The sequence below is a fragment of the Notechis scutatus genome, chromosome 1, assembly GCF_049901735.1.
Source record: "Notechis scutatus isolate UNSWTSFEM ecotype Mainland chromosome 1, rNotScu1.2, whole genome shotgun sequence".
In the NCBI taxonomy this organism is placed as follows: Eukaryota; Metazoa; Chordata; class Lepidosauria; order Squamata; family Elapidae; genus Notechis; species Notechis scutatus.
Genome location: NC_142009.1, coordinates 299,150,465 through 299,178,255, shown reverse-complemented (window position 1 = coordinate 299,178,255; position 27,791 = coordinate 299,150,465). Strand labels below are relative to the sequence as shown.

Genomic DNA, 27,791 nt, shown 5'->3' with positions numbered 1-27,791 from the left:
ACTGGACTTCAAGCATCTTGCAGTGTGTGCCTCTCCGTTCTTCCTCCAGACTCTGGGTCCTTTCTTTCTTTCCCCATTTCTCAAATAAACGGACAATAAGGTTCTATAGTTCACTCCTCCACTCGCAAAGCAAATGTTATTATCACACCCTTCGTCTCCTCAAGTTTCACGATTCTATTTGTCAGCATAAATCTCTGCCATTGTTTCAGTCAGTGCTCCTGTGAATAGTTCCGCCGCTTTACCACACCACTCAAATCAGAGCTTCCTTTACGATATACACCAATATTCTGAAAATTTTCTTTAAATACGCTTTTCCAGTGCTCAGCCTGCTGTTTCCCTCTTTTTGCTTCTTTTAATCAGCTGGGCTGCTGCGTCTCTGGTTCCGATCGTCACGATCTCCCCCTTCTGCCATTGGTTTTCAGGGGGATCTTCTTCCAGTCTCCAGGATCGCGGCACCTCCCCAAGACCTCCATGTCTTCCCCTTTCTTTGCCTACCCCTCCGGAGTCCGACACGCTCCAAAAAGCCACCAACTAGCCAAAATCGGAATCTTTCAGAGTGGCGATCCACTCCTCAGGTCCTCATCAACACAGCACCCAACTGGAAGCTCAATTTGTGATTTTTCTATACACACACAAACACACACAATCAATTTCAGAATGGATATTTTCATAAACAACAGTTAATTGGACAGTTTATCCAGTAGATACTAAACTGTATTTATGTCTATATTTATTTATTGACCTGTCCATCACAGAGCATGATTAGGACAAAGTACCAAATGAAAGCCACCATAGCAGCATATGATACTCTGGTTAAAACAGTAACCCCCACCCCCACTCCCCAAACAAAAAGCCACATCACCAGCAGAGCTCCCTAACTTCCTGACCCAAATGCCTGGGTCTTAGAACATAATCAGTACAAGTTTTGAGTTGCAGTTTAAAACAAGGAAGATCAGTTCAGAATTTTACAAAAGGTTAATAAGGTCAGCATTCATCATTAATCATTCAGCTCTCTGGTGGAATGCTATTGCAGAGGGTAGCCATGACTTGAAGGTCCAATAAAATGGCATTGTTTGATGATGGAAGAGACTCAAGAGCATGCCCTTCTTGTTAAATCTGATGGCATAGGCAGAAACAATTATGCAATTGTGCTATGCACATTTGCATAAATATGTCCCAATGAGTTCATTTAGACCAATTCACAGTCAATAAGCACTGGATTATCAAAGGTAAATAAAATAAAAATATATTTTCTTCCCAGCAAGGATTATGTTAAACTTTAGGAAACATAATATGATGTTCCAATAATAATTGGTTTTATTTATACTGTGATTGTTCAAATATAATTCTTTATTCTCTTTTACCCATTTAGGTCTTCTTTTAGAAGATAATCCTTCTATCCGTGCCATATCGTTAGGACATGGTCATATTTTAGTTGGAACAAAGAATGGTGAAATATTGGAAGTTGATAAAAGTGGGCCAATAACTTTACTAGTTCAGGTAAATATTAATATATCTCTTATTTTAGTGTACATTTTGGAATGCTAAAATAGTGAAGTAAAATTGCAGTGAATTAGAAATAACTTTTTAAAAAATAATAGTGGTAGTAATAGCAATACATACATTGTCAAAAACAAAAGAAGAACATATAAAAAGTTTACTTTTACAAAAAGTAAAAAAAAATACAACAAAACTCCCATATGTCATTATAACAATAAACAGTTATTATTTCATATATACTGAAGTTGTTTAATGCAAACATTAAGCTTTTCTTAATCTACTGTGTTTTGTATAAATGAGACCCATATTTCATTTTATAAAATCTTCATTTATAGACAATCCACTCATAGATGGCAATCAAATCCATTGAGTGAAAGTGGACATGAATTTATCTTTTAAATTCTACAATATCAGTCTTTTGGCAATATTAAGGGCATGGAAAATTCATTTACGTTGTCTGGTTGTCTAATTCCATGTACTGTAAGAGAATATTATCCTTTGAAAAATTTAGCTTTTGTTGCACTATCATATTGACATAATCCACTACTTTCTACCAATATTTGGTAAATACAGGACAATGTAAAAAACATTGTCTTTTAAATATGTGTTATCCTTATTATATCTCCAGTTAAATGCTGTTTTCATCAATTTACACATCCACCCATTTTCCCAGTTGTGGCTTTGGGCAGCACACATAAGACCAAACAAATACTCCACCCAAAGAACCTCCAAATAGACAAATAATACAATAAGAACCTAATGGTGCCCAGATCCATATAACTACAGCTATACTAAAAAGTCACATTGAAAAGTTGCATTGACAGGATCAACCATGTCTTGCTTTTCCTTTCATGCATTATCCTAGCAAAAGAAAGAAAACCTGTATATTGAAGATGGGCAGGAAGTGGGTTTCTGATGTCTTAAGATCTTGTACCCCAAACATGGTATTTGGGCACAGAATTACTGATCACAAATGCCAAATTATTTGCTTCATTTGATTTTTTTTTTTTTTAAAAACAAGTTTTATTAATTTTTAAAACACACAAATTATCATTATTCATTACATGTTTAAACCTTTTTCCCTTGTAAATTTAACAAGTCAGATAAATTATGATTCTGTTTTAAACCATTTCCATATAATATACCAAAACCTCTTATTCAATTTCTCTTTACTTCTCTTTACTCTTATTCAATATCATTATTATTATTTCATCTGTTTCTTTCTGACTTAGTTACCATTATTCTCATTCTATATTTCTACAAGTTTTTACCAATTCTCCCCCAAAAAGACATATACACACAACACACAAAACATAAAAAAATATCTTTTGGAAAGTAACTTGGACCCAGGTGTCTCTCTCTTCATGGACTTCAATTATATTCATGCTCATCTTACATATCATTACTTATTTTATTTACCATTCTAAGCCTTCTATATTAACTTCTCCACATATTTCACACTTCTTAATTCTACCTTAATTAATCATCTTAGTTTAAATCATTATATTTGTATCTTTTGTCCATTTTTATCATCCCTTTGTCTCATCCCTTATGAAAAAAAAAAAAATCAGTTTCTCCTGAAATCATTAATCAGAGTATGATGCCTTTCTATCTCCCCCTAAGTTAATAAAATTAATCTTTAAAATAATATCTAATACCCAATCAGATTTTGCTTGGTACATTCTATCTAACTAATACATCCAACACAATTAAGTGCATAATTAGAGAATAAATCCAAATATTAAAAAGAAATACTATAATAAAAATTTTATAATAACATCAATACCATAATTTTATTAAACTCTTTAATTAAAACAATATTCTAAACCTCTCCTATTATTAAGTTTTAAAACCAATCATTTTTAAACATTTTAAAATTTTAATCTCTTATCAACTCTTAAACCATTGCAATACTACCATCTCATCTTATGTACCTTGCAAAATCTTTTTTTTAAAAAAAAAAATTATACTTTATCCATTATCCATAAAAATTCCTTTTTTCCATTTAATTTCAAAACGTTGTAGCTTTTCTCCACCTTTTCCCTTTCTTTCTTTTCCCAACAAACCTTTCTACCCCCCTTCTTCTAGCCTCTGCCTTACCGGCTTCCCTTCTCTGTCGTATTTCTTTTCCCCTTTGTTTACAATCATCATATTGGTTTTGCACTTTATTTTTCCCTTTCTTAAATGTTTTTTAGATCTTAAGTCCTTAAATCCTTTAGTTTTCTTCTTTTCTCTTTTTTTCTTTTCTTTCTCTCTTCCTTTTTCTGGATCAAATTCTGAGATTCATTAAAGATGGCTCCTTCCTTTCTTTCTTGTTCCTCTGCTGTCTTCATCTGTTGTAATTTTTGTTGATAATTAGTAAGCGCCATTTCTAAGAAAAGGAAAGCTTCTTCCACACCATTTCTTAGTTCCTCAACAGAAAGAGCCATTATAAATCTTTTCTTTTCTTTTCTCCTTCTTTCTTCTTACAACAACCAGAATATTCAAAAGAAAATAAAAAAAGATAGAACAGTCCCAAAGTTATCAATCAGTCCAAACCAAGGCAGAGTTCTCACTTTCTCCTTCTGGGGTGATATCAATCAAAGAGAAAGAAAGTCCATAATCTGTTTAAAGTCTTGTTACAATATATTCTAGTCTTCAAATCCTTAAGGCATCTGCTCCAACAAATCTTAGCATACAAATATTTTCTTTTTAATCCTCTCTCTTCCCACTCATCGCTTAAAACCAATTTCCACCTAAAAATAGGTTTCTTAATATCCAGTTATTTATTCCGTAGGAAAAGAGGGAAAGCTATCCTTTCAGCACCTTCAAGCAGCCGCTTTTTTCCTCTTCTGGCAGGTATTATTCAGAAAGTCATACTTTTCAGGAATTTTATTAAATATGTCTTAGAGTCCTAGGAGCCAAGAAAACTTTCTCCTCTCAATCACTTTCTCCACTTCCTCCCTGCGCATTCTTACCCGGCTGCCAGCTTCTTTGTGGCGGCCATTACGGACCGCCGCTGCACCATCCTGGGAAAAGGGGGTTCTGCCGGCCAGGGAGGGGTCTGCAGCACCCCAAACCCTTCTCCGGATCCCCCTACCTTCAGCTGCCCCTGCAGGGCAGCCTAGCTCTCGTACCCGGCTGGGTCGGAGCCCCAAAACGGCTAGCGCAGCAGGGATAGCGCAGTCGCAAATCCCTGCCGCTCGCGAAGCCGACAAACCGGAAGTCCCTTCATTTGATTTTTTAATGTTAATTTAATTTCAGAATAAATGGGTATGTTACAAAGCTAAGCTCCAACCGTAACTATTTCTGACTCCAAGAAATATCCCAGGGGTATACTTGGAAAATAAAATTAAAGCTACTTGTTTGACATATGCCATTCTACCAAAAACTAAAAAGATTAAAAACACTTGGGAAATAGAGGGAATAAAAAGGACGAATCTTACTAGTTTTCCCTTTACTAAGTAGATGTTTTGTGATTGGCTAAACTAACTATGATAGCCATTTTGACAGAATGTCTAAAACATGATTAAATATTCCAAAAATGTTCAATGCTCTTTTCCAAAGCTCTGTGTTGTAACTGCATCATTATCAGCTGTTAACTTGCAGAGTAAAATTTCTTTTTACAGGGTCATATGGAAGGAGATGTTTGGGGTTTAGCTTCTCATCCTCATTTACCTATTTGTGCCACTGTAAGTGAAGATAAAACCTTAAGAATATGGGATCTTTCACCAAGCCATTGCATGCTAGCTGTTCGAAAACTGAAGAAGGGTAAGATTAATTTTGTTTCCTTTTCCAGTCTCCCCAGTCTTCCCTACATCTTTGAACTTTTCCAAGATTCCAATTAAGTGACATATGATAATTTGTTAAGTATTAAAAAACAAAATTAATTTCAATTAAAAAATGGAATCAGATTGCTAGAACAAATAAACTACCTTTAGTAGAGTTACTAGGATAATTACAAAACAAATTTGCATGAAAACCCATTTGTGAAGAGGTCAATTCTAGGTATATTTCCCACTGCAATGTTTAGATTTATGGAAGAAATATTTCTATGTTTTTGCAACACAATAAAATAAGTAGTCAAATTCCAGAAATAACTGGTGTGATCTTTTTATTAATAAAGTTTCTCTTACATATAGTGACAATGTAAGGCAGCACGTTTGGCAGTGAGATATCAGAGTCACCATTACACAAGAAGACATCTGAATGATATCTTGATCCTTAGGCCTAGGGAGCAAGGAAAGGTTTGATGTGTTTTTCAAGAGAGATCTGTATCATCATAGAATAGTAGAAGAGATCTGAGTTTGCTGAACTCTTGAGTGATAGAGATTAGGAAGTGGATTCGAGGCCTTGCAGCAAAAGGAGATGGAACAGTGCAGTTTTGATGGTGAATAGAAAAAATAGAGTGCGATGAGTGGATATTGGAGATGCACGGAGAGTTCTGGAGGAGAGATGATGGAAAGGATTAGGTAAGTATAATTATTACACAGGAGTCAAAAAGAATGGGATTTGGAGTGAGGTGATGCTGGAAAAAGGGAAGAGGATGAGGATGAGAATGACAGCAGAGGTACTGTAGAAAGAAGTCAAATAAGTTTCACCATTCAGGATGGTGTGAAACTGAAGATTAGGATCAGCAGCATGTCTTTTTGTATTTGGCAGGGGGAAGATGTTGCTCTTTTTCACCTGATGGAAAAGCATTGGCAGTAGGTCTGAATGATGGCAGTTTCTTAATGGTAAATTCAGATACTTTGGAGGATCTTGTTTCTTTTCATCACAGGAAAGATGCGATTTCAGAAATACGATTTTCTTCTGGTAAGTAATTGGTTTCAGATCAGAGACGCCTGATAATAATAGTGCTTTATGTTCAGAAGAATTAAAATGAACTTTTATAAGAGTGCATTTCAATACAGAGGCAGTCTGCATTCTGTATGCATGAGGATCTATGCATATAGTAAAGCCTAGTCAAAAACCTTAGAAATATTAATATTCACACCTTTAGAAGGAAACATTTGAGTTGATCCCATACTGTTTGTGGAACATGCTAAAACAGATCACAAGTTGATTTAACGGAGTCTTCTGAATTATGAGCAATTCTTTTTTCTCAACCCAGAATTACATTGACTTTTGTGTGGTATGTGAAGAGTTGTATTGAAACAACAGACATATTAATTTTCTATCCATAATATGATTGAAATGACATTTTAATTATTTTTCTTTGAACAGTTAATTCACTGTAGAATGTAACATTCTCACAATTTTTGGCCTTTGAAATGATTATGAAATGGAAATCATCTATTCAGAGATCTTTCTTACTAGAAGTAGTTGTGATGTTCTGGAAGTACTAGAAATAAATTAAGGAAAACAGAAATTTTCTGTTTTGATGTGACTTGATAACAATCTTCCAATATTTAAGGGGCTGCCGCAGAGAGGGGAGGGTCGACCTGTTCTCTAAAGAACTGGAGGGCTGAACAAGAAGTAATGGTTGGAAACTTTTCAAAGAGAGATCCAACGTAGAAAAGAAACATCCTGACAGTGAAAATGATCAGTGGGAACAGCTTGCCTCTAGAAATTGTGGGTGCTCTATCACTGGAGGTTTTTAAGAAGAGATTAGGTAGCCATTTGTATGAAATGGTATAGGGGCTTCTTGCTTGAGCCTCCAAGGTTCCAGGTCCCTTACAACTCTGTTGTGGTGTTATTGTTAAACCAGAAATGTTCAGCAATTAATGAGATGTTATGACATTTTATGTTTATTTCATTAAATTAGTCACATTTGTATTTTAGAATTAAATATTTTAGTTGCTAATAGAAAAAGGAAAGGGGAAAGAAAGCCCTGCAGGGACAGGTCCATGAAGTCGTCAAGAGCTGAAGTCCATGAAATACTTACTAAATAAGGAGTCATGTTTGTAAGATTAGTGGACATATACATTTGATAAGTAAAATAAAATATTGTTAAATATTTTAAAACTTAAAGGGGAAAGTTTTTTGGTTCTATGGGTTGTATGGTAAATTACTTAAATTATTAATAATTTAATAATAATCCTAGAATTGTGAGAGTTTCAATAACATTGCAGTTCTGAATCCATGCACTGATGCAGTCACCATTAATTGTAGGGTAATCATATGGAAGGGCTGCTTAAATTTATGCTAAGAATGCTTAATCAAATTAAATGCAATCCAATATCTTCCCCAACTAAATTAATGAAAAAGTAAAAATCTAATATAGATTATTATGATTTGGGGAAGAGTCTGTTAAGGGTAAAAAAAAGTCTCTTTAAGGATGCTTTACTTAATGACTTCTTCATGAACACATCCCTGCAACATTCTTGGGAACAGATGTGATTTGTCATGTTTTTCAACTTCCTGGATTAACCTGCAGTTCTGGTATTCCCAGTGGTCTCTCATCCAAATACTAATCAGGCACAGCTTAATATCTTAGTCCCAAAGGTGCTTTTTCAAGAGGCAACTGGACTTTCTTGTTTTTCTTTCTCACTTCTCATCCAAGAAGCTTCTTCAGTTCTGACTGGGTGGTGGGCAATGGAAAGATTTATGTTCCATGCAGATAGCAGTTCATTTGCATTCTTTTAGAGAGTCATTGAGGCCACTTGGAAGTTTAGCTGTGTCCTCAGGGTCACCTGAGGAATGCAAATGGGTATGGAGCCTTCTTAGAATTGCTGAAAGGACTGGTTGGAAGACTATCATAGAAGGCATTCCTTTAGACCAACAGCGGCTGATCTTTGCTGGAAAGCAGCTGGAAAATGGATGCAACCTATCTGACTACAACATACAGAAGGAGTCCACCCTGCATCTTGTCCTGCATCTGAGGGATGGGATACAGATCTTCGTCAATACCTTAACTGGGAAGACCACCACCCTGGAGCTGGAACCCAGTGACACTATTGAAAATGTCAAGGCCAAGATTCAGGATAAGGAAAGCATTCCTCCAGACCAACAGAGGCTGATCTTTGCTGAAAGCAGCTGGAAGATGATTGCATCCTCTCTGACTACAGCATCCTGAAGGAATCCATCCTCCATCTTGTCCTGCGTCTGAGGGGAGGCATTTAGATGTTCTGAACAATTTTCAGGTTGCCAGTGGCATTTGTTTGCACTGTAGCAGTATAATGGCTTAATATTGTAAGGTTAATGCAAGTTTCCAGTAACTGCTAGACTGTTTGTGCTAATAAAGTTTTGTGTTGCACATGAAAAAAAAAAAGAACTGCTGAGATTACTGTGTTGTGGAACTGTGCTGAACACAGGTGTTGGGGATGACTGTGTTTTCTTCATTTCAAAGTGAAGTGAAAGTGGTTCCTGTAGTCTGCAATTTTTTTAGAAATCTGTTCATACTCCCACACCATTCAAAGGGTTTAATCCCAAAGTGCATAGCTAAATGCCTATGGAGATTCTCATGGTTGTCCCAAAGGTGCTTTTTTTCAAGAGGCAACTGGACTTTCTGGTTTTTCTTTGAAGATGTTTCACTTCTCATCCAGGAAGCTTCTTCAGCTCTGAGAAGTCCAGTTGCCTCTTGAAAAAACACCTTTGGTATCTATGACCTGGATGGCTGAGAATCTCCATAGATGTCTAAGTCTGTATAACGTGATCCAAATGTTGGCATTTGCCGAGGACACTTTCCAGTAGAATACTGAAATTGATATGAAAATACTTACCTTCTTATAATTGTATTGCAGGTGCTGGAAAATACCTAGCTGTAGGATCATATGATAGTTTTGTAGATATCTACAGTGTAATGAGCAGTAAAAGGGTTGGAATCTGCAAGGGAGCCTCCAGTTATATAACTCATATGGACTGGGATATAAGAGGTAAGGAAATACAATTACTATAAAATGATTATTTTTGGTAGCTGCTGGTGGGGTAATGGCTGGCAAAGCCAAGTTATGTAATTGATGGAGCCACTTAAATACAATTGTCTACCATCTTCTTTTGAAAAGCACTAAGAATACTTAAGGACAGTAAATTAAACCGACTCTAACTTTTTGAAACACATCCTTTCTTCCTCTTTCATTCCTCACTATTTTTCCAATGTGATGGGAAATCCTCAGGATGGGGAGTTTTATCACACAGGTTTTAATAGCTCCTGGGGGGCCAATTTTAGTTGGAGAATTTAGCCAAATAAATAAACTGGAAAGATGTTTGAAGCTATTAGTGTTTGGGGCAAAATGAACATTCCCTGGGAAGTTGAAACAATTCTCTTCTGTGCTCCTTAGTCCACAAAGTACATAGAATCCTGATGACCTGGGTGGTTTGCCCAGATGCTGAACTGCTGATTACTCTGTGGGCGTCCTTTGTGATTTGTCAAGGAGCTGCTTTCTTCTTAATTGGCTTTTGGAGTCAAGTGTGAAATGGACGTCTGATCTCACTGCTGCCAATTTTCTTGGTGAATGTGTGACAGATACACAACAGCGGCAGTGTTCATACAGTCTACTCATTGCTGCTGAATACTGCTATGGCCTGGGAAATTGCAGGTGTCACAGCTGTTGAAAGAAGTCTCTGTCTGCCACTCACCCTGATTCCAGGCAATTGTCCCCGATTACAGTTCTACAATTTAGAAAGTGTCAAACTATACAGGGTAAGTTTCTGATAATTCTGAAGGTTTCCTAAATAATTTCCGAATAGTTGTGATAAATAACTCCCAGATGCCCTAAATAAATACCATAATTTAACATTCTATGGTCAGACAAATGTTCAGTAAGATAATCAGTGAACTGTGCTTTTGGGTTTTTTTTTTCAGGCAAACTTCTACAAGTCAACACTGGTGCTAAAGAACAGTTATTTTTTGAAGCTCCACGGGGAAAAAGACAGATCATTTCTACTGCACAGGTAAAAAGATACCCATTGTTTTGTTTTGTTATGTTTTATTTTGTCATTTACATGATCATTGGGTATTTTTTCTACAATTAAATTTCAGATAAGAAGAATATAAATTTTTGTGATTTGAATGGCACTTCTCAGTATTAAAATGAAGTAAAACATGATGCTTGCTTGCTTTTCCTAATTTGCATAGAGGCCACACCTTAAATGGAATCAGGTTATACCTTTTTATAAAAATAAAATCCATTAGGTAATGTCTTCATATAAATAATGATAAATGATAAAGAAAGCAACTTACTGCAAAGATTTGAGGATTTTTGATTAATATATTTTTTAGGAGACTTAGATGTTAAAAATATATAGTTGTAGAATATTTAAATTGTTTGTGTATCATAGTAGTTAAGTTTCACTGGATCTTGAATTTGTTTTGGATAATGTGCTACATCAGGATGCCACACTGGGGTCAGATCAGCATTGTAGTTCTCCACAGGCTGGCTGGGGTGCAGTGGTGGGATTCTACCGGTTCGTACCTATTCGCTAAAACTGGTCGTTAACATTCTAAGCAGTTTGGAGAACTGGTTGTTAGAAGAAATTACTGGCCTAATCCTGTAAGGAAGGCAGGAAGGAAACATTCTGGTGTTGCTTACGGAAACTGCCTCTCCATTAACTCTTATTACATTCTTGGCAGGACTAGACTTCCTGTCTCTGGAACGTCTCTGGAGGTTTTTTCCCCTCCTTTGCTGGTACTTTGCTTGTGTGGAGTGACCATTCAAAGTTACAATAGCGCTGAAAAAAGTGACTTATGACCATTTTTCACACTTACGACTGTTGCAGCATCCCCACACTCATGAGAGGCCAGGCGAGGAAATGGTGCCTCAATGTGAGTGATATTGAGTTGGCCACGCCCAGCCAATAACATGACCCCCAAGCCATGTCCACCCAGTCACATGACCACCAAGCCACGCCCACCAACTAAGCCACACCCACAGAACTGGTTGTTAAAAAAAATGAATCCCACCCCTACTGGGGTGGTTTGATCGCCAGGGTGCTGCAGGAGGCTGTCCAGGCCAGCCCTATGGGCCAGATTTAAGCACTCCATGGGCCAGATCTGGCCCATGGGCCTTCAGTTTGACACCCCTGTGCTACATTGAAGATCTCTTAAATGCCACTGAGACTGTGGCAAAATAGTGGGTGGCTATGAGGAACAGTGGTGCTCCTGGAAAAATATCCTCCAGATTCCCTTTTATGAATTTTTTAAAAAGATGCTCATTTTTTGTTAATGAAAAGCTAATTATAAATTACAAATTATATTTGTAAAAATGTCTCTGATTTTTCATGGCTCCCTTTTTGTTGTTAAGCAATAAAAATGGTGAATGGATATAGCCAGTCTTTTGTTTGGAAATACATCCTTCAGTCCCTTGCAAAAGAAAAAGTTATCTGAGCTTGTAGGCTACTTGGACTCTACAAAAGGAGGTAGGATGTAATTATATATAATAAATAGGTGGTGTTGAATAGCCTTATCCTTAGTGGCAGTCATAATTAATAATGTATTTTCTCTCCTTGGCAGCCATTTCTTGAGCAAATCCAAACTATAGTCTCATAACTTCCCCAAAAAGGACTGTCTATTTTCTAGACAGGGTACTGATTCATATCTACTGCGTGATTAATTTATGTCTATAAATCCTGAAATTGTTTTCTATCTTTAAATAACTTTTCTTTCCATGCTTAATTAACAAACTTTGATTGTAAAAGGCATTAGTATTATTTCTTTCCACAAAGCTAGCGTCCCTACATAATACTATGGTTTGCATAGCTGAAATGACACAATAGTCAATGGAAACAAGCCATTAGAAGCTACAAATAAACAATTAAAGAAATTTAATAGAACAGCATAGAATAGCAGAGTGAGTATTACTGTGTTGCCCTTTCAGGGGGACTAAGAAACTCATCTCTATGAATTCAGTTCAAATGCTACAAGTATGATTTACACTAATCACCAGCAAGACACAGGAAGTCAAGGTATGTCCAGGGAATCTTTATGATTTCCATATAAAAAAGACCTTCCCAAAATTTTCCTGCAAATGGATAACAAGAACATAAAAAGAACTGAGGCTGCAATCCCATGTGCATTTGTATAAAAGTAAGCTCTGGTTAACCAAGTAGGGCTTATTTCCAAGAAAACATTCCCTGCAGATTTGTTTCTTTTGCAGTTTATCTTCTGTCATTCAAGACAGTCATGTAAGCAGAAAGTTTTCATTGTTGGACACAGTGGCAATGAACCTTTTATGCACATCTTAAAATAATTATAATTTTGTAATTGAACCCATTATATTTACATGTTAGCTATAAGTCTTTAAAAGTATTAGTTAAAATAAAGCATTGGTCCTCTGTTAAGTATTACAGCTGAAAAATCCATTCAAATATTTTTTTGCTAAAATTAAAATAATATTAATGATCAAAACAATTGGCAGGCATGTAAAGATATGGTTTCACTTGTAATAGTTTGATATTTTAAACTAAAATTCAGTTTAAATTAATATATTGGATAATAATTAGGTATATGCATCAGATTTGACAAAATCCCAATCCCTGGAAAAGATGGATTAATTCAGAATAGATGTTTCTCAAGATGGAGTCAAAAAATCTAAACCGAATTTCTGGTTTTGAGCCTCAAAGAAATTTCAGTCCTTATTTCTTATTTCTCTGGAAACATCGGCACCAGCAAGAAAAGGGCTACAGAAGCTGCAGCCCATAAAAGAGACAAGTGTTTGTCATATATGATAATGGGGGAAAGGAAGAATATTTAGTGTTAGTGACTGACAAGAATGCTTCTAAACCAGAGTAATCTTTGTGATCAGGTTACTATCTTTGTAGGCAGAAAAGATTTCTTGGGCATCCTGGACGAGTGTTTTAGGTACGTGCTGTGAAGGAATATGGCCAATAATTGGAGAAGTCACAGATGTAAGTGCTTCATGCCTCAGCAGCGACAATACAGTCTTGGCAACAGGAGATGATTTTGGATTTGTAAAACTTTTCCACTTCCCTGCCAAAGTAAGTAAAATTAATGTCTGCATAATAAAACAAGGCAATCCTATAGTTTTTATATTTAGCAACACACTTATTAGGAGGAATCTACTATATTTATGTGATCTAGATCGATCGATCTATCTGTCTGTCTGTCTGTCTGTCTGTTTGTCTATCTATTTATCTATCTATCTATCTCTACAGTATATATGATATTAATAACTGGTTATAACTTTCATTTTACTTCTTTTGTCAAACCAGTGACTGTTTCAGAATACAAACGTTCATTTTATCAAAATATTAGAAACTGCATGTATTAGCCAAATTAAAAAGTAGAATATACAAACTATTTGAGAATTTATTTCCTGTTTTTATGAGAGAGATTATAAATATCCAATCAATTAACAGTTTTAATGAGTTAAAAATCCTGGTCTCAATATACTACAGTTTTCAGCATGTTATAGTTCTTAATTATACTTGTCATCTTTATCATATGTAACTTGCGCTCCCAAGCATGTGAAGGGCTTGTTTCTTGACTTTATTAACATCTATGGTAATTTTTTTACTTGTTATTAATATATATTTATTTGATATTGTTTTAATTTTTTATGTTTTATGATCTATACTTCCCAGAGTCACTTCTTGAGGTGGGCAGCTATATAAATCAAATAAATAAATAAAGCTTGCATAATCATCCTGTCTTCTCTACACCTATACCAATTTAAATCATATATCTGTTGAACCATTCCATGCATCTAATGTAGTAAGCTTTAGTTCAAAAAAGCTTTACATAAAATTTGTTAGTCTGAAAAGGTACTACAAAACTCCTGATTTATTGCAAAAACAAATGTATTATTATAGGAAGTATGGATTTATTGTGTTGAAGAAGGAGCAGTGCTTTCAACATTGGAAAGATAAAATTATACCAGTCTCATAATTGTAGATTGTAAATACAGTATATGCTCCTTTTGCATTTATGAACTGGCTTTCTATCAACTGTGGAAAATAATTTTCTGTGGGTTTAATGATTTATTTAAAAATTAGGCTGAATCATGCCTGTTGTATATATTATGTTTTCTATGTGTAATGTTTCTTTTTTTCCTATAATAATTTTAAACGAATCCATGCAAATTCTGGAATATTCATAAACTTACCAATCAAGCTTCATAGGATGATTAGGAAGGGTTCTTATGTTAAATCTGAACATAAATATTCATTTATGCATTGCATAGTAGAATGTTCAAAAACTAAAGTATGTGCGTATTTCAAAAATACTTTGCTGGAGATCTGCAAATTTGGGTTTTAATCTAATATCTCCTTTCCTTTATATCTGTTCTAGTAAGAATCTTAACTTTGGCTTCAACTGCATAAATTAATGAGTCTGCAGTTAAAGCAGAACAAAAAACAAAAGCAACAATCACTGACATTTAATGTGTTTTTAGATAAATGTGTTTATTGTGAATTAAACATTTATATATTTCCCATTTAGGGAAAGTACAGCAAATTTAAGCGGTATGTGGCTCATAGTACACATGTGACAAATGTCCGCTGGACTCACGATGACAGTTTATTAGTCAGTATAGGAGGAGGAGATATGTCGCTAATGTTGTGGACTCATGAGATGGAGGGTCATCGAGAAAGTAGGCAGTGTGATAGCGAAGAATCTGACCTGGATTCTGAGGAAGATGGGGGTAAGTAACCATGCCAATTTTAAAGAATAGAATGATTTCATTTTATAAAATCTGCAGTATGAAATAGTGACATCTATTTAGGTATCATCGGTTAATTTTTATTACGGTTCGACTATACATGGGGAGGTATAGTCTAACCATAAGATCATAAGATCATATATCTAGCAGTTCAAGAGCATGAAAATACAAATAGAGTAATAGATACCACTTTGATGGGAAGGTAACAATGTTCCATGTGCCTTTGGGGTGTAGTCATGCTGGCCACATGACCATGGAAATGGCCTTCGGACAATGCTGGCTCCCTTCGCCAAGAAACAGAGATGTGCACCGTGCCCTAGAATCAAACACAACTGATAGTGAAACCTTTAAGTTTTTTATACCCGTGGAGGAGAGTATGCTCTAAATCAGGGGTCGCCAACTTTTTGGATCTCAGGGACCACCAAACTCATACTTTTAAATCCTGAGGACCACTAATACGAATTTTTTAAAAAGCTAATATATTTAATATTATTTTTTATGTTAAATATAAATTACACCACAAGCCAGGCAAACACCTGGGCACAAACAGACCCCCCCGATACCTCCAGCTCAAACACACCCCAACCAGGCACCCAGATGAAACCTAGCTTCCTAATAAATGATAGCCGTCCATTTACTCGGAGCCAAGCTGCACTAAAAGCCTCCAATACAGGAAACACAATGTTGCCAGCCAATCAAGACAAAAAAAGCTACAAAACAGACAGAAGATATTAGAAACACCAATCAAGCAGAACACAGCAAACTCCAAGACCAATAAACACAGACCAAGACTCCCAACTAATCAGGATGAAGAAAAAAACATTCTGGCACAGCGTAGGCTAGCACCAAATTTAAAACAGAAATGGCTGTGAAAGTCTGACTCACAGGTGAACACTATACAGCAGCCTGATGATGGCAGATGAGATTCTGCTGAAATGTTGCTACAACTTTAAAAGCACAACTATAATGACGTGGGAAAATACCGAACAAAGCTGAATACCATACATGTAAGTACCCACAAAACTTAAGAAAACACACACACACACACACACACACACACACACGTGTGTGTGTGTGTGTGTGTGTGTGTGTGTGTGTGTTGTGACTGAAAGGATCGATCCTGCTGTGAATTTTGATTCTGATGACTCTGAGGATGAAAGGCTGGAGCCTGCTGAGAATTTGGAGTCTGAATTGTTAGAAGACACAGATGTGAGCCAGGGGATGAGAGGTTATCACACAGACATTCTTCGCCTGAACCCTCGACCTCATTCATGCCTGCAATTGAGCCACAAAATGAGTCAGAAGAGTCGGCGAAGAAGCTGACAGATCGTGGCTTGATGCCAGAACAAGAAGGAGGCTGAAACGCGTCAAGCTGTGGGGAGACATCAGGCCAGGCGTTGATTTAGGAGATTGACACGCCCATCTGGGTGGTTTACGGAGGCAAACTCAGTTAGAAGGGAGGGCGAGTCAGTAATTAGCACGTTGCCTCAAAGTGTATAAAAGAACACAGCTGTGTGGGGAAGATTGTCAGGAACAAAGTGACTGATTACGTGCAGAGAGTTTTTCAGCAGAGGCTCGGAGCTTTGAGAATTTGTACCAGGACTGTTTTGATAAACAGGGCGTGTGGAATATAATATTGTAGAACTCCTTTCTGTTGGATTTAAGTTTTGGAACGGCTGCTTTTGGTTTGTGTTGTTTGAACTTTGAAGGGGAGCCATAACATTTTTGTTCCTGACCCAAACAAACCATCTTTGAAGCAAGATGGATTCAAATCAACTGCAGCGTTTGGTAGAGCAACAACAACAACAAATAACTCAGCTTTTGCAAAGTAACGTGACACTTCAAAATCAGGTAACACAATTGCTGAATTATGTTTCCAGCTTACCAAGCACTGCTGCTGCTTCCCCTGCCCCTCCTGTGAGGAAAAGCCCGGCATCCATGCCAGAGAAAATTTCTGGGCAAATGGACAGGTTCCGGCATTTATGGGTCAATGCCAATTGTTTATCTCTCTGAGACCTGAAGACTTTCCAACCGACCGGGCTAAAGTAGGCTTTATGATTAGTTTATTAACTGGGCAGGCTGCCAATTGGGCTACTCCTTGTTAATTCAAGATAGCCCGTTATTGAACAATTTCCAGGGTTTCCTCCAACAAATGAGGGTGATGTTTGAGGATCCCATTAAGGTACAAACTGTGGACAGATGGCTAATGGATATTAAGCAGGGAAAAGCGTTTATTACAGGAATACATGGCAGAATTTCGTTTGTTGTGCATGGGCTCTAATGGAGCGAACCGGCTCATATGGCTGCATTCCAGGAAGGCTTGTCTGATGCCATCAAGGATGAGCTAGTCCATGCAGAGCGGGCTTTAACTTTGGATGCATTGATAGTTCAGTGCTTACGTATTGAAGCTCGTTTACAGCAACGTGGGAGCAAACGGCCTGTTGTGGAACCACCTGTGTTTTCTCGCGCACGCATACCGCCACCGAGAGTTTTCCAACCCACGGTTCAGGCTGAGGAGCCGATGGAGATAGGCGCACTCCGCCCTCGCCTAACGGCGCGAACGTTCGAGAAGGTTCCAGGAAGGCTTGTGCCTTTACTGCGGGGGTCCGGGACATTTTGCAAATTCCTGCACTCGGAGAGGGACTTGCAGACCTGTGCCGAAACCACTCCTGGCCCGTCGGAAGCGGGGTAGGCCCGACCTCGGGAAACCCTAGGTGGGCACGTTCTACACCCCCACCCCAAATTGCCAAAGTAAATCCTGGCCCTCCTCGGCATTTACTTTTGGACACTATATATTTCTGCAGTCCCAGAAGGAGGGAATTCCGCCGTTGCGCTGGTGGATTCAGGGGCTACAACCAGCTTTATGGACTGTGCTTTTGTTGGACATTTTGGAATTCCTTTGATTCCTGTGAATCCCCCATTAAGGTGGAAACTGTAGATGGCGAGAACTCAAGTCGGGACCCATTCGCTAGCAACTCAGCCAGTGCGTATGGTCATTGGGGATCATGAGGAGGCGATCAGTTTTTATGTCACCTCGAACCTCCATCTCCCTATGGTGCTCGGAGTATCCTGGCTACGTTTGCACGATCCGTTGGTGGCTTGGGCGCAGAACGCCATTTCGTTTCAAGCCTACAATGTGTGGACCACCTGAGGCATGTCTGCGCCGGCCAAGATATCGCCGCTCCTGCTGTCTCCATTCCTTCGGAGCTGTCGGACTTTTCCGATGTTTTCAGCGAACAGGAGGCAGACCGATTACCGCCACATCGTACCTATGATTGTCCTGTGGACCTGATACCGGGCTCCATTGCCCAAGGGGAGGTTATATTCTATGTCGGAGCCCGAGTTGGTTGCACTCCGAGAGTTTTTAGATAAAAACTTAGCTCGGGTTTATTCGACCCTCCTTGTCCCCTCTTTGGCGCCCATTCTTTTTGTTAAGAAGAAGTCGGGAGAACTTCATCTCTGTTGTGATTATCGACGCCTGAACTCTATCACCGTAAGAATAGCTATCCCTTGCCGCTCATTCCAGAATTGATGGAGCGGTTGCGGGAGGTTACTATCTTCACTAAACTAGATCTGCGTGGGGCCTACAACATGGTTCGGATGCGCAAAGGGGCGAGTGGAAGATGGCGTTTGGCACTCATTATGGTCATTTCGAGTACACCGTCATGCCATTTGGTCTGACTAACGCTCCTGCTGTATTCCAGCACCTAATGAACGATATTTTTCGGGACATGCTGGATAGGTTTGTCGTGGTGTATTTGGATGACATTTTAATTTACTCCCGGTCCAGAGACCACCACCTTCAGCAGGTTCATCAAGTGCTTCAGCGTCTTGGGAGCATAAACTCTCACGAAACTGGAGAAGTGTTTCTTTTTCAGTCGTCGATAGAGTTTTTGGGGCACATCGTTTCTCCCGAGGGCATTGCTATGGACCCTAAAAGGTTGAAGCATTATGTAGTTGGGAAGCCCCTTGTTGAGTCAGGGCGTACAACGTCTGTTGGGATTCGCCAACTACTATCGGACTTTTATCCCGGACTTTGCTAAAGTAATAGACCCCATAACTCAGCTCCTCCGTAAGAAGGTCCCATTTGTGTGGGCCCCCCAGCAACAACAGGCTTTTGACATTTTAAAGAAAGCATTTGTAGCTGAGCCGATATTGAGGCATCCTGATCCGAATCGTCCATTTGTGGTCGAGACCGATGCCTCTAATGTCGCTATCGGAGCGGTACTGTTACAAGCTTCGAAAGATGGCGCGCCCTTTTTCCCATGCGCATACTATTCTAGGAAGCTCACAGCTTCAGAGCGCAACTTCACCATCTGGGAAAAGGAGTTGTTGGCCATTAAGGCTGCCTTTGAGACCTGGAGACATCATTTAGAGGGGCTCGGCACAAGGTAGAGGTTCGGACGGATCATCAAACTTGGAACATTTGACCACAGCTAAGAAATTGAACCAACGCCAGATTCGATGGTCGTTGTTTTTGCCAGGTTCATTTTCTCCGTTACTTATATTCCAAGTGGACAGAATCGGAGAGCCGACGCGTTGTCTCGGAAGCCAGTATATCGGTCCTGAGGATCCTCTTCCTCTATGAACTGTGTTACCAACAGAATCCTTGGCCGTACTGCAAGATCCTGTAGACTTGCGGGCTCGCATACGAGAGGCGCAGCGATTGACCCATGGACGCAGCAGAGAAAGGAAGAAGTTGGACCTGATTCCCCATGGTCCTTTGAAGAGGGTTTGTTACGACATCGAGACTTGTTGTATGTACCCAACAGGACACTTAGAGCCCTCATCATGACACAATGTCATGACAATCCAGCTGCTGGTCATTTTGGTTTCACAAAACCCTGCACTTGGTCACCCGGACTTTTTGGTGGCCTCGGGTTCGACACGATGTGTCTTCTTATGTTGCTTGTATACAGTGTCGACAAGTGAAAGCGGCATCGGGTGCGCCTCCTGGACTTCTTCAACCACTGCCGACTCCGAGTAGACCATGGGGAGTGATCTCCATGGACTTTCTAACGCATTACCCCTTTCGTTGGGTTGTACGACAGTGCTAGTGGTGGTTGACATGCTCACTAAGATGGCCCATTTCATCCTGTGTAGAAGATTACCCTCGGCTCATGTTACTGCCCGGCTTTTCATACAACACGTATTCCGTTTACATGGCTTACCGGATAGAGTTGTTTCAGATCGCGGTGTTCAGTTCACCGCTCAATTCTGGAAAAGCCTAATGAATGCTCTACAGTACAAGTATGTTTAGCATCGGCACATCATCCGGAAACCGATGGCGGGACTGAGAAGGTCATTGGCATCCTCGCCCAATACCTCAGATGTTTTGTCAATCAACGACAAAATGACTGGGTGACCTATCTTCCATTGGCAGAGTTTGCCTTTAATAATTCTTGGCACACCTCCACCCACATGACACCTTTTTATGCCAATGTGGGTTATCATCCGAGGTTTTTCCCCTATCCATCGCGGATTCTCCAGTTCCGGAGGCACGAGATTTTTGTCGGAGTTATATGCGGTGCATCAATTAATTTCTAGACAATTAGAACGGCGAAAGCTGATTATAAGCGTTTCGCCGATCGTTCGCGTCGGGCAACGCCTCCATTGGCTGTGGGAGACAAGGTGTGGTTGTCAACGAAACATCTTGGTCGATCGTCCGATTAGGAAATTGGATCATCGTTTTATTGGTCCCTTCCCTATCGAGGCAGTTATTAATCCGGTAGCTTATCGACTTACTTTACCGCGCTCCATGCGCATTCACCCTGTTTTTCATCGCTCCTGTTAATACCTGACACTCCATCGTGTAATCTTCGTTCTCCAGAAGATACCAGTTCTCCATCCAGGCTCAGCACTGAACCTATTACGATTCTACAGTGATCGAATTTATGATTCCAGATGGTTAAAGGGACGATTCCAGTACTTTGTGGGAAAACTGGACAATGAAACAGAAATTCGCTCTTGGCAGGATGTATCCAAGGTGCATGCCCCAGATCTTATTCGCACATATCACGCACAATTTCCGTCAAAACCACATCCTGATCATCAGACTCGGGGAAGGGCCCTGCGGTGAGGATAGTGTTGTGACTGAAAGGATCGATTCTGCTGTGAATTTTGATTCTGATGACTCTGAGGATGAAAGGCTGGAGCCTGCTGAGAATTTGGAGTCTGAATTGTTAGAAGACACAGATGTGAGCCAGGGGGATGAGAGGTTATCACACAGACATTCTTTGCCTGAACCCTCGACTTCATTCATGCCTGCAATTGAGCCACAAAATGAGTCAGAAGAGTCGGCGAAGAAGCTGACAGATCGTGGCTTGATGCCAGAACAAGAAGGAGGCTGAAACGTCAAGCTGTGGGGAGACATCAGGCCAGACGTTGATTTAGGGAGATTGACACGCCCATCTAGGTGGTTTACGGAGGCAAACTCAGTTAGAAGGGAGGGCGAGTCAGTAATTAGCACGTTGCCTCAAAGTGTATAAAAGAACACAGCTGTGTGGGGAAGATTGTCAGGAACAAAGTGACTGATTACGTGCAGAGGTTTTTCAGCAGAGGCTCGGAGCTTTGAGAATTTGTACCAGGACTGTTTTGATAAACAGGGCATGTGGAATATAATATTGTAGAACTCCTTTCTGTTGGATTTAAGTTTTGGAACGGCTGCTTTTGGTTTTGTGTTGTTTGAACTTTGAAGGGGGAGCCATAACATATATATATTCGTAGATTTTCACGGGTACAGGTATGTAGGTCGAGGTGTGTTCGGGTCTTTTCCCATGTGAGATTAAGAGTATCTTGGCAACGTTTTGGAGGTCCCACTCGCCATCCTCAGGCTGGTGCTTTCGGCTTCATGCCAGTGCAAGCAGTGTGTGATCAGAGCTGCCGTCTCTCTATAAATACTGGGGAGGGCTGGTGTGCTGGGCTGGTTGGCTGCGCTGCTGCCTCTTGATTGGTTGATGGAGTTGATATTAGTATAATGGGCTGTGTGATGGCCTTGTGAGTTTTGTTGTGGAGATATCCTGGATCTTGTGCTGTAATCTCCTGGATCATTTGTTTTGTAGTGATTTTTTTTCCATTAGCCTCCCATGTTTTAACGGTTTGGGTAATGGGTTGTGTGATGGCCTTGCAAGTTCTTTTGTTGTGGTATCCTGGGTCGTTTGTGTTTTGACCTCTTTTCCATTAGCCTCCTGTGTTGTAACAGCTTGGGTAATGGGTTGTGTGATGACCTTGTGAGTTTTATTGCTGTGGTATCCTTGGTCTTGTACTGTGATTTCTTGGGTCGTTTGCTGTGTTGCAACTTCTTGAGTTCTTGTGGTGTAATTTCCTGAGTTTTCTGATGTGATATCTTGAGCAGGTGGCTGTGATGTAGCATTCTGGGTTTTGGTCTGGCTTAGAGTTTGGGGTCTGGGTCTGTGTTATTGGCATGTGTCAACTTGTTTGGTTTTGGGGTCGGGTGCGACAGCTGGCGAAGCAGCCGTGGTCTGGTTTCTGGACAGTGGTTGTCCTTCGTTTATAGGATGGGTTTGAGCCTGGGTCTGATGAGGGGGATTGGCGGTGGTGTCCCGTGTTGTTTTGGGTCTGGTGTTGGTTTTTGTGGCTCACCAACAAACAAGTCCCAGTGGGAGCTCCTTTCAGATCCCAGGTGGAGGATTGAGAGGCTCAGATCTGCAGCTGAAGAAAAGCTGGAGGGGGCCTCTTCCAGCCTCAACTGGAGACAGGCAAGGAAAGGTGTCCCTGGGGGGACTTCGCTCGCTTTAGCACTTCACTGCCAAACCTAGCCATAGCTAGTGATTATTTGGGGGTGGGGGAGGGGGGAGAGAGAGAGAGAGAGAAAGAGAGAAAGCATCTCTTGCATTACCCGGGGAGGAAAGGAGGTGAAACAAAACTCACTCTTTCACTAAGACCTACAAAACACCAATCTATCGTGTTCCAGGAGTTCTTTGAAATCATCAAACGCTCCCACTTGCAGTTCCCGTGCCTCCTGTCTCAGGTCTCTGAGATGCACGCTCTCACACATGGCGGCGGCAGCAACAACAGTCCCCTCCCCCAGCGCCCGCTGCCAGCTCTCCCCATTAGTTTTCTAGCTTTGAATTGCTCCCGGCTCTCTCTTTTTCCTCCCCCCTGCCCACGTGCAGGCAGGAAAGGAAAGGGAGACAGAGCCATGCACAGCTCTCCCCTTTTTCAGCCCTTGCTGCCTCTTCCAACATTGAAGCCTTGGAAACGCAGGCAAAGCCGCCACAGCAGTAGTACCCTGAGTTGCTTGCTTCTCCACTACTGCCTCCTCCTCCTCCTCCAACACCACTTCCTTCTCTGGGTAGGGCGATTCTTAACTAACTGAGCATGCTAAGGCAACTCAGGACGCTACTGCTGTGGTGGCTTTACCTGTGTCTCCGAGGCTTCGATGTTGGGAGAGGCAGCGAGGGGTGGGAGAGTGGAGAGCTGTGCATGTCTCCCTTTCCTTTCCTGCCTGCACGTAGGTGTGGGGGGGAGGAAAGAGAGGCAGGAGCAATTCAAAGCTAGAGAACTAATGGGTAGAGCTAACAGTGGGCGCTGGGAGAGGGGACTGCTGTTGCCACTGCAGCTGGGTGTAGGAGCTGGTTGGCGCGTGCATCTCAGGGACCTGACTCCAGGGTCCCTCGGAGAGCCAGGAGGTGCGAGAACTACACGGCCCAGATTAATTGCTTTTGGGGGTCATTTCTTCTGCGGCCCACCAAAATCTTTCTATGGCTCACCAGTGGGCCGCGGCCCACTGGTTGGCGACCACTGCTCTAAATGAGATTTGTCCAATCCTCTGCCCAAAGGCTGCCTGTGGTCCTGAATAACAAGTAATGCACAAATTTGAAAACTTTTAACATTATTATGTATTTATGTACATTAACTATACTATATATATTATGTGTGGCCAAGGTAATTCTTCACTCAAAGGCAATCCAAAAAATTGAACACTCATGCTCTAAATAATTTAGGGAGGAGTTTTTTGTTTGGTGTTTTGTTTGGTGTTTTTGTTTGTTGTTAGAATATCTACTTGTTTAGCATTGGGAATACTTGCTTAAATAGCATAAAGTATAAGTTGTAATATTGTTGCAGAATGAACTGGGTCTTTTAGGAAAAAAAAGATTCTTCCTGTTGTTTGAAAGACTATATTAGAATCAAACTATTGATTTGTCTTTGATAGTCTGGAAAAAGACTATCAAAAACAACTTATATAAATTAAATAAAATAATATGTCTAGCCTAATTCTTTTAAAAAATTGTGTTTATTTTATTAGGATATGATAGTGATGTCACAAGAGAAAATGATATTAATTACACCATTAAAGCCTTATCAACCAACATAAGACCTATGTTTGGAATCAAGCCTCATCTACAGCAAAAAGAGCCTTCAGCTGATGAAAGGTACTTCTAAATTTGCAAAATAAAATATATTTATTTACTATATGGCCGCTATCTTGCCATAGCAGCTCTGGGCAACTAACATTCATATGGACTAAAAAGTTAATTTTATTACAAGATTGACACATGTAACAATAATTACTAATAGCTTGGAGTTACAATCAGTGGTTTAGTTAATGGCCTAATGGATCCCCATTTCTTTAGAAATAATTTGTATTACATATTTCAAAATCTGGTAACTGAATCCTGCTGTATTTCATATTTGCAGTTCTCCTGCGAATTCATGTGAATGCATCTCTGGATTTTAGCCATGAACCTTAGTTTTAAAGTCCTGTGTGGCATCATTAGATAGGATGACCAGTGCCCAAGAAAAACTTCACAGTAACTCTAACCTTAAGGTGGGAATGTTGTGATAATAGTTTTCCTACCAAGCCTAATAATATATTCTTTCTCATGCATTATTCAGGCAGACATTTAAAAGTGTCATTTCTAGCACAGCTGGAAGCAAAACACTTGAAATTTGTAGGACATTCTTATAAGAAGACTGAAAGAGAACAGAAATCACTCTAGTAAAGAAAAGATTACTACAAAGGTAGATTTACTCAGAGACCTGTCTCCTTGAACAGTACATGGATGAAAAAAATCTAATACATTTAAAAACTTTCCCGTGGCACTGGTAAAAAATATTTATTTCTAAGTGGTTTTCAGAAACTCACATTGTACATCCTGTTGTCCATTATGCTTTACATGTACATTTTGTACATAGTATCAATATCTTTGTTCAAAATTTACTTTGGGAATCAGTCCAGACACAGACTTACTAATAATAACGCAGTATGAAAGTTGCGTTAATATGTCATAAAATAGATCCTCTACAATTATTATTCATTTAAATATTAGGGAATCAAACAATAATAATCCTCTTAATTAATTTCAGTTCTCTTTTAAGTACATTTATACTAAGCATTGTTTGTAATTTAATTTTCCTGTTTATTTTTTTATGCTTGCTATGAAGGCAAGGAGTTGTAAGGTGAGTTACTCTTTACAAAATCACTATAAATCATGTTATCAAGTAAAATCTCATTAGAAAAAATAAGTTCGAACTTAAGGAAATGTTATTATTTGTCAAGTTGGATTCTAAGGAACATTGTGTTGAAAAGATATGGTTTCCTTTGACCGTGTTTACAGAATGATTTGAATGTGAGATAATCATGTTTCCATCTCCAGCAGAGTGTTCCTATAATTGCTGGGACAACATCCGTTGTGTATGTCAGGGGCTATTGGATATATGAATGTCTATGATATTCTTAGGGGAAATTTTATTCAAGACATTTTGGCCAACCTTCTAGAATAGCTGTTTCTACAATCAGGAAAAGGAGTTGTATTGTGTCTGGATGATTACTGGATTTATTAGATCCTACCTAGCTACACACACCTGTCTGCCTATATGTTATAAGGGTCGGGCAACTTTGCTTTACTTAAATCTTTACTGTCTTCTGTGCATCTACCTATAGTGTGAGAAAGTAGACCAAGCTTTTAAGAGGATATGTTGCCCCAGGAGCAACTTTGAGCAGCACTGAGGTTCTTTTTATTTTTAGGAAGGGGTTGAGAAAATGGTTTGCACAATCTGCATGTGAGTGGTTTGTTATAGCTCAACTGTTCTATAAACCAAAGTTGTTCCTCATACTCCTCAGGTTGCCAATTGAATAGGTTGTGGAATATTACCAGGGAGAGTTGGGAAAGGACCTTATTTTAAGAAAAAAAAATCAGATGTTACATTGAATAAATTACTGCCTTCTTTTACTTCTTAAAAAACACACCTGAGTACAATTGTCTGCAAGGGGAGTACAAGAAGGTGGGGTTTTAATTATGTTCTTCTTTGGTTGGGAATATTGATCATATTATTACAAAGGGTAAGAAAGCTGCTATCATCAAGCAGTTTCTCCTAATAGTATTCACACAGAGCAAATAAAATTTCCATTTTTAATAAAGAGCATATACATACATACATACATACATACATACATACATACATACATACATACATACATGTAATTCTGAGGCTTCCAAACACTGGGAAATATACAGGATTAAAAGCAGAAAAACAATACAAATTTAAGCACCTGGAAAAAAAACCATTTCATCAGATAAAATTTTACAGGGACTCAGCACCACGCTAATCCAAATCCTTGGGGAATAGCCAAATTTTCAGTGATGTTTTAAACATCATCAGGGTGGGAGCCAAATAATACCTGGGGTGATAATGTTCCAGAGGGCACACGTCTTGGAGACTGGGTGAAAGTTATCCAGAATTTTTGGGTCAAGGACTGACTTCTTAAGGAAGAGTTACATCGCTGGTTGATTTAAAGATAGAGGAACCAGCCTTTCCATAAAGCAAGCTGTAATTGGATGGACCCAACTACATGTCACCTCCAAGGCTGCTTTAACAATATAGAAATACCTGAATAGGTGGCTGAGCTCACTTTTTAAGGATCCTGTCTATATTACGAGTGACAGGCTTAAAAACAGCTTAGGTAAAAGACATCAAACACCTTAGATGGACTTGAAACTTGAAACTTTGAGTACATCTGAATATTTTTATCCATCAAGTAGCTAAAATATTCTGAGAAACAACTCTGTGAACCCTGAACTCCACCAGAAAGGAACAAGTCGCACTAAACAGGACCATTAGGGGGATGTAATAATAAGAGTGGGAAAATAACTTTTTGCCACCGATAGGCTTATTTGGGTTTGGCCAGATTCATTCTTTGCTTTAGTGCTCTTACTGATGCAGATCTTTCATTTTCAAATGACTGTTTCAGGGAAGCAAAGTTATATAAGATCACAAAGTTACTGTATCTTTGTTACTATAACTAAAGAGCTATATCTAGCAATCTTTCTAAATTATGCAAGCGTTAGAATCCAGAGAGTATGGTGTTGCTTTCAAATTATCCTCCCCTGATGCTATTTATTGTTGGATGAAACTAGTCCCTATGTTGGCAGAAGAATTTTAATAAAGTTCTTAACAAATGAAATAAAAATGATACTGAGCCGGAGTATTCCTATGAGGAGATTGAGTAGTAAATGAATTGATTCTAAGTTTATACAATCTAGTTTGTGTATTATAATTTGGGTGATATAAGTATTTGATAGTATCATGGGAAAAGATGGAATATTGTAAATAGGCGCATCAAAATCTCCATTTGTAGAATTGCTTCCAAAAAGATTGCTGCTAGTACTGTTTATCAAATGATATTATGCAGCTGTTCTTACTTTCTTTCATCCAATTATGTTGTGCAAAGAAAAACACTAAAGAAATGATGAGGAAAACATGGGGAATTTACCAGTGGAAGCTGGCTAT

The 27,791-nt window shown here is 39.2% G+C and overlaps 2 protein-coding genes across 5 annotated transcripts in view; both read left to right on the top strand.

Annotated features, from left to right (window-relative positions):
- Positions 1-27,791, top strand: part of EML5 (EMAP like 5) — a 103,246-nt gene that overhangs the window by 50,555 nt on the left and 24,900 nt on the right. For all 4 annotated transcript variants that reach the window (XR_015746819.1, XM_026679164.2, XM_087952051.1 and 1 more), the window contains exons 20-28: positions 1,373-1,500; positions 5,109-5,250; positions 6,142-6,294; positions 9,165-9,296; positions 10,226-10,314; positions 13,180-13,356; positions 14,819-15,020; positions 24,307-24,433; positions 25,446-25,460. Coding sequence is in view for 3 of the 4 variants with exons in the window: in XM_026679164.2 (XP_026534949.1) it covers positions 1,373-1,500; positions 5,109-5,250; positions 6,142-6,294; positions 9,165-9,296; positions 10,226-10,314; positions 13,180-13,356; positions 14,819-15,020; positions 24,307-24,433; positions 25,446-25,460 (1,165 nt within the window). In the remaining variant the exon portion in view is untranslated. The remainder of the gene's footprint in view (positions 1-1,372; positions 1,501-5,108; positions 5,251-6,141; positions 6,295-9,164; positions 9,297-10,225; positions 10,315-13,179; positions 13,357-14,818; positions 15,021-24,306; positions 24,434-25,445; positions 25,461-27,791) is intronic.
- LOC113419656 (polyubiquitin-like) lies at positions 7,972-8,695 on the top strand. The gene is given in 2 exon segments (XM_087952055.1): positions 7,972-8,447; positions 8,450-8,695. Coding segments are annotated over 2 exon segments (507 nt in total). The 5' UTR covers positions 7,972-8,035; the 3' UTR covers positions 8,545-8,695.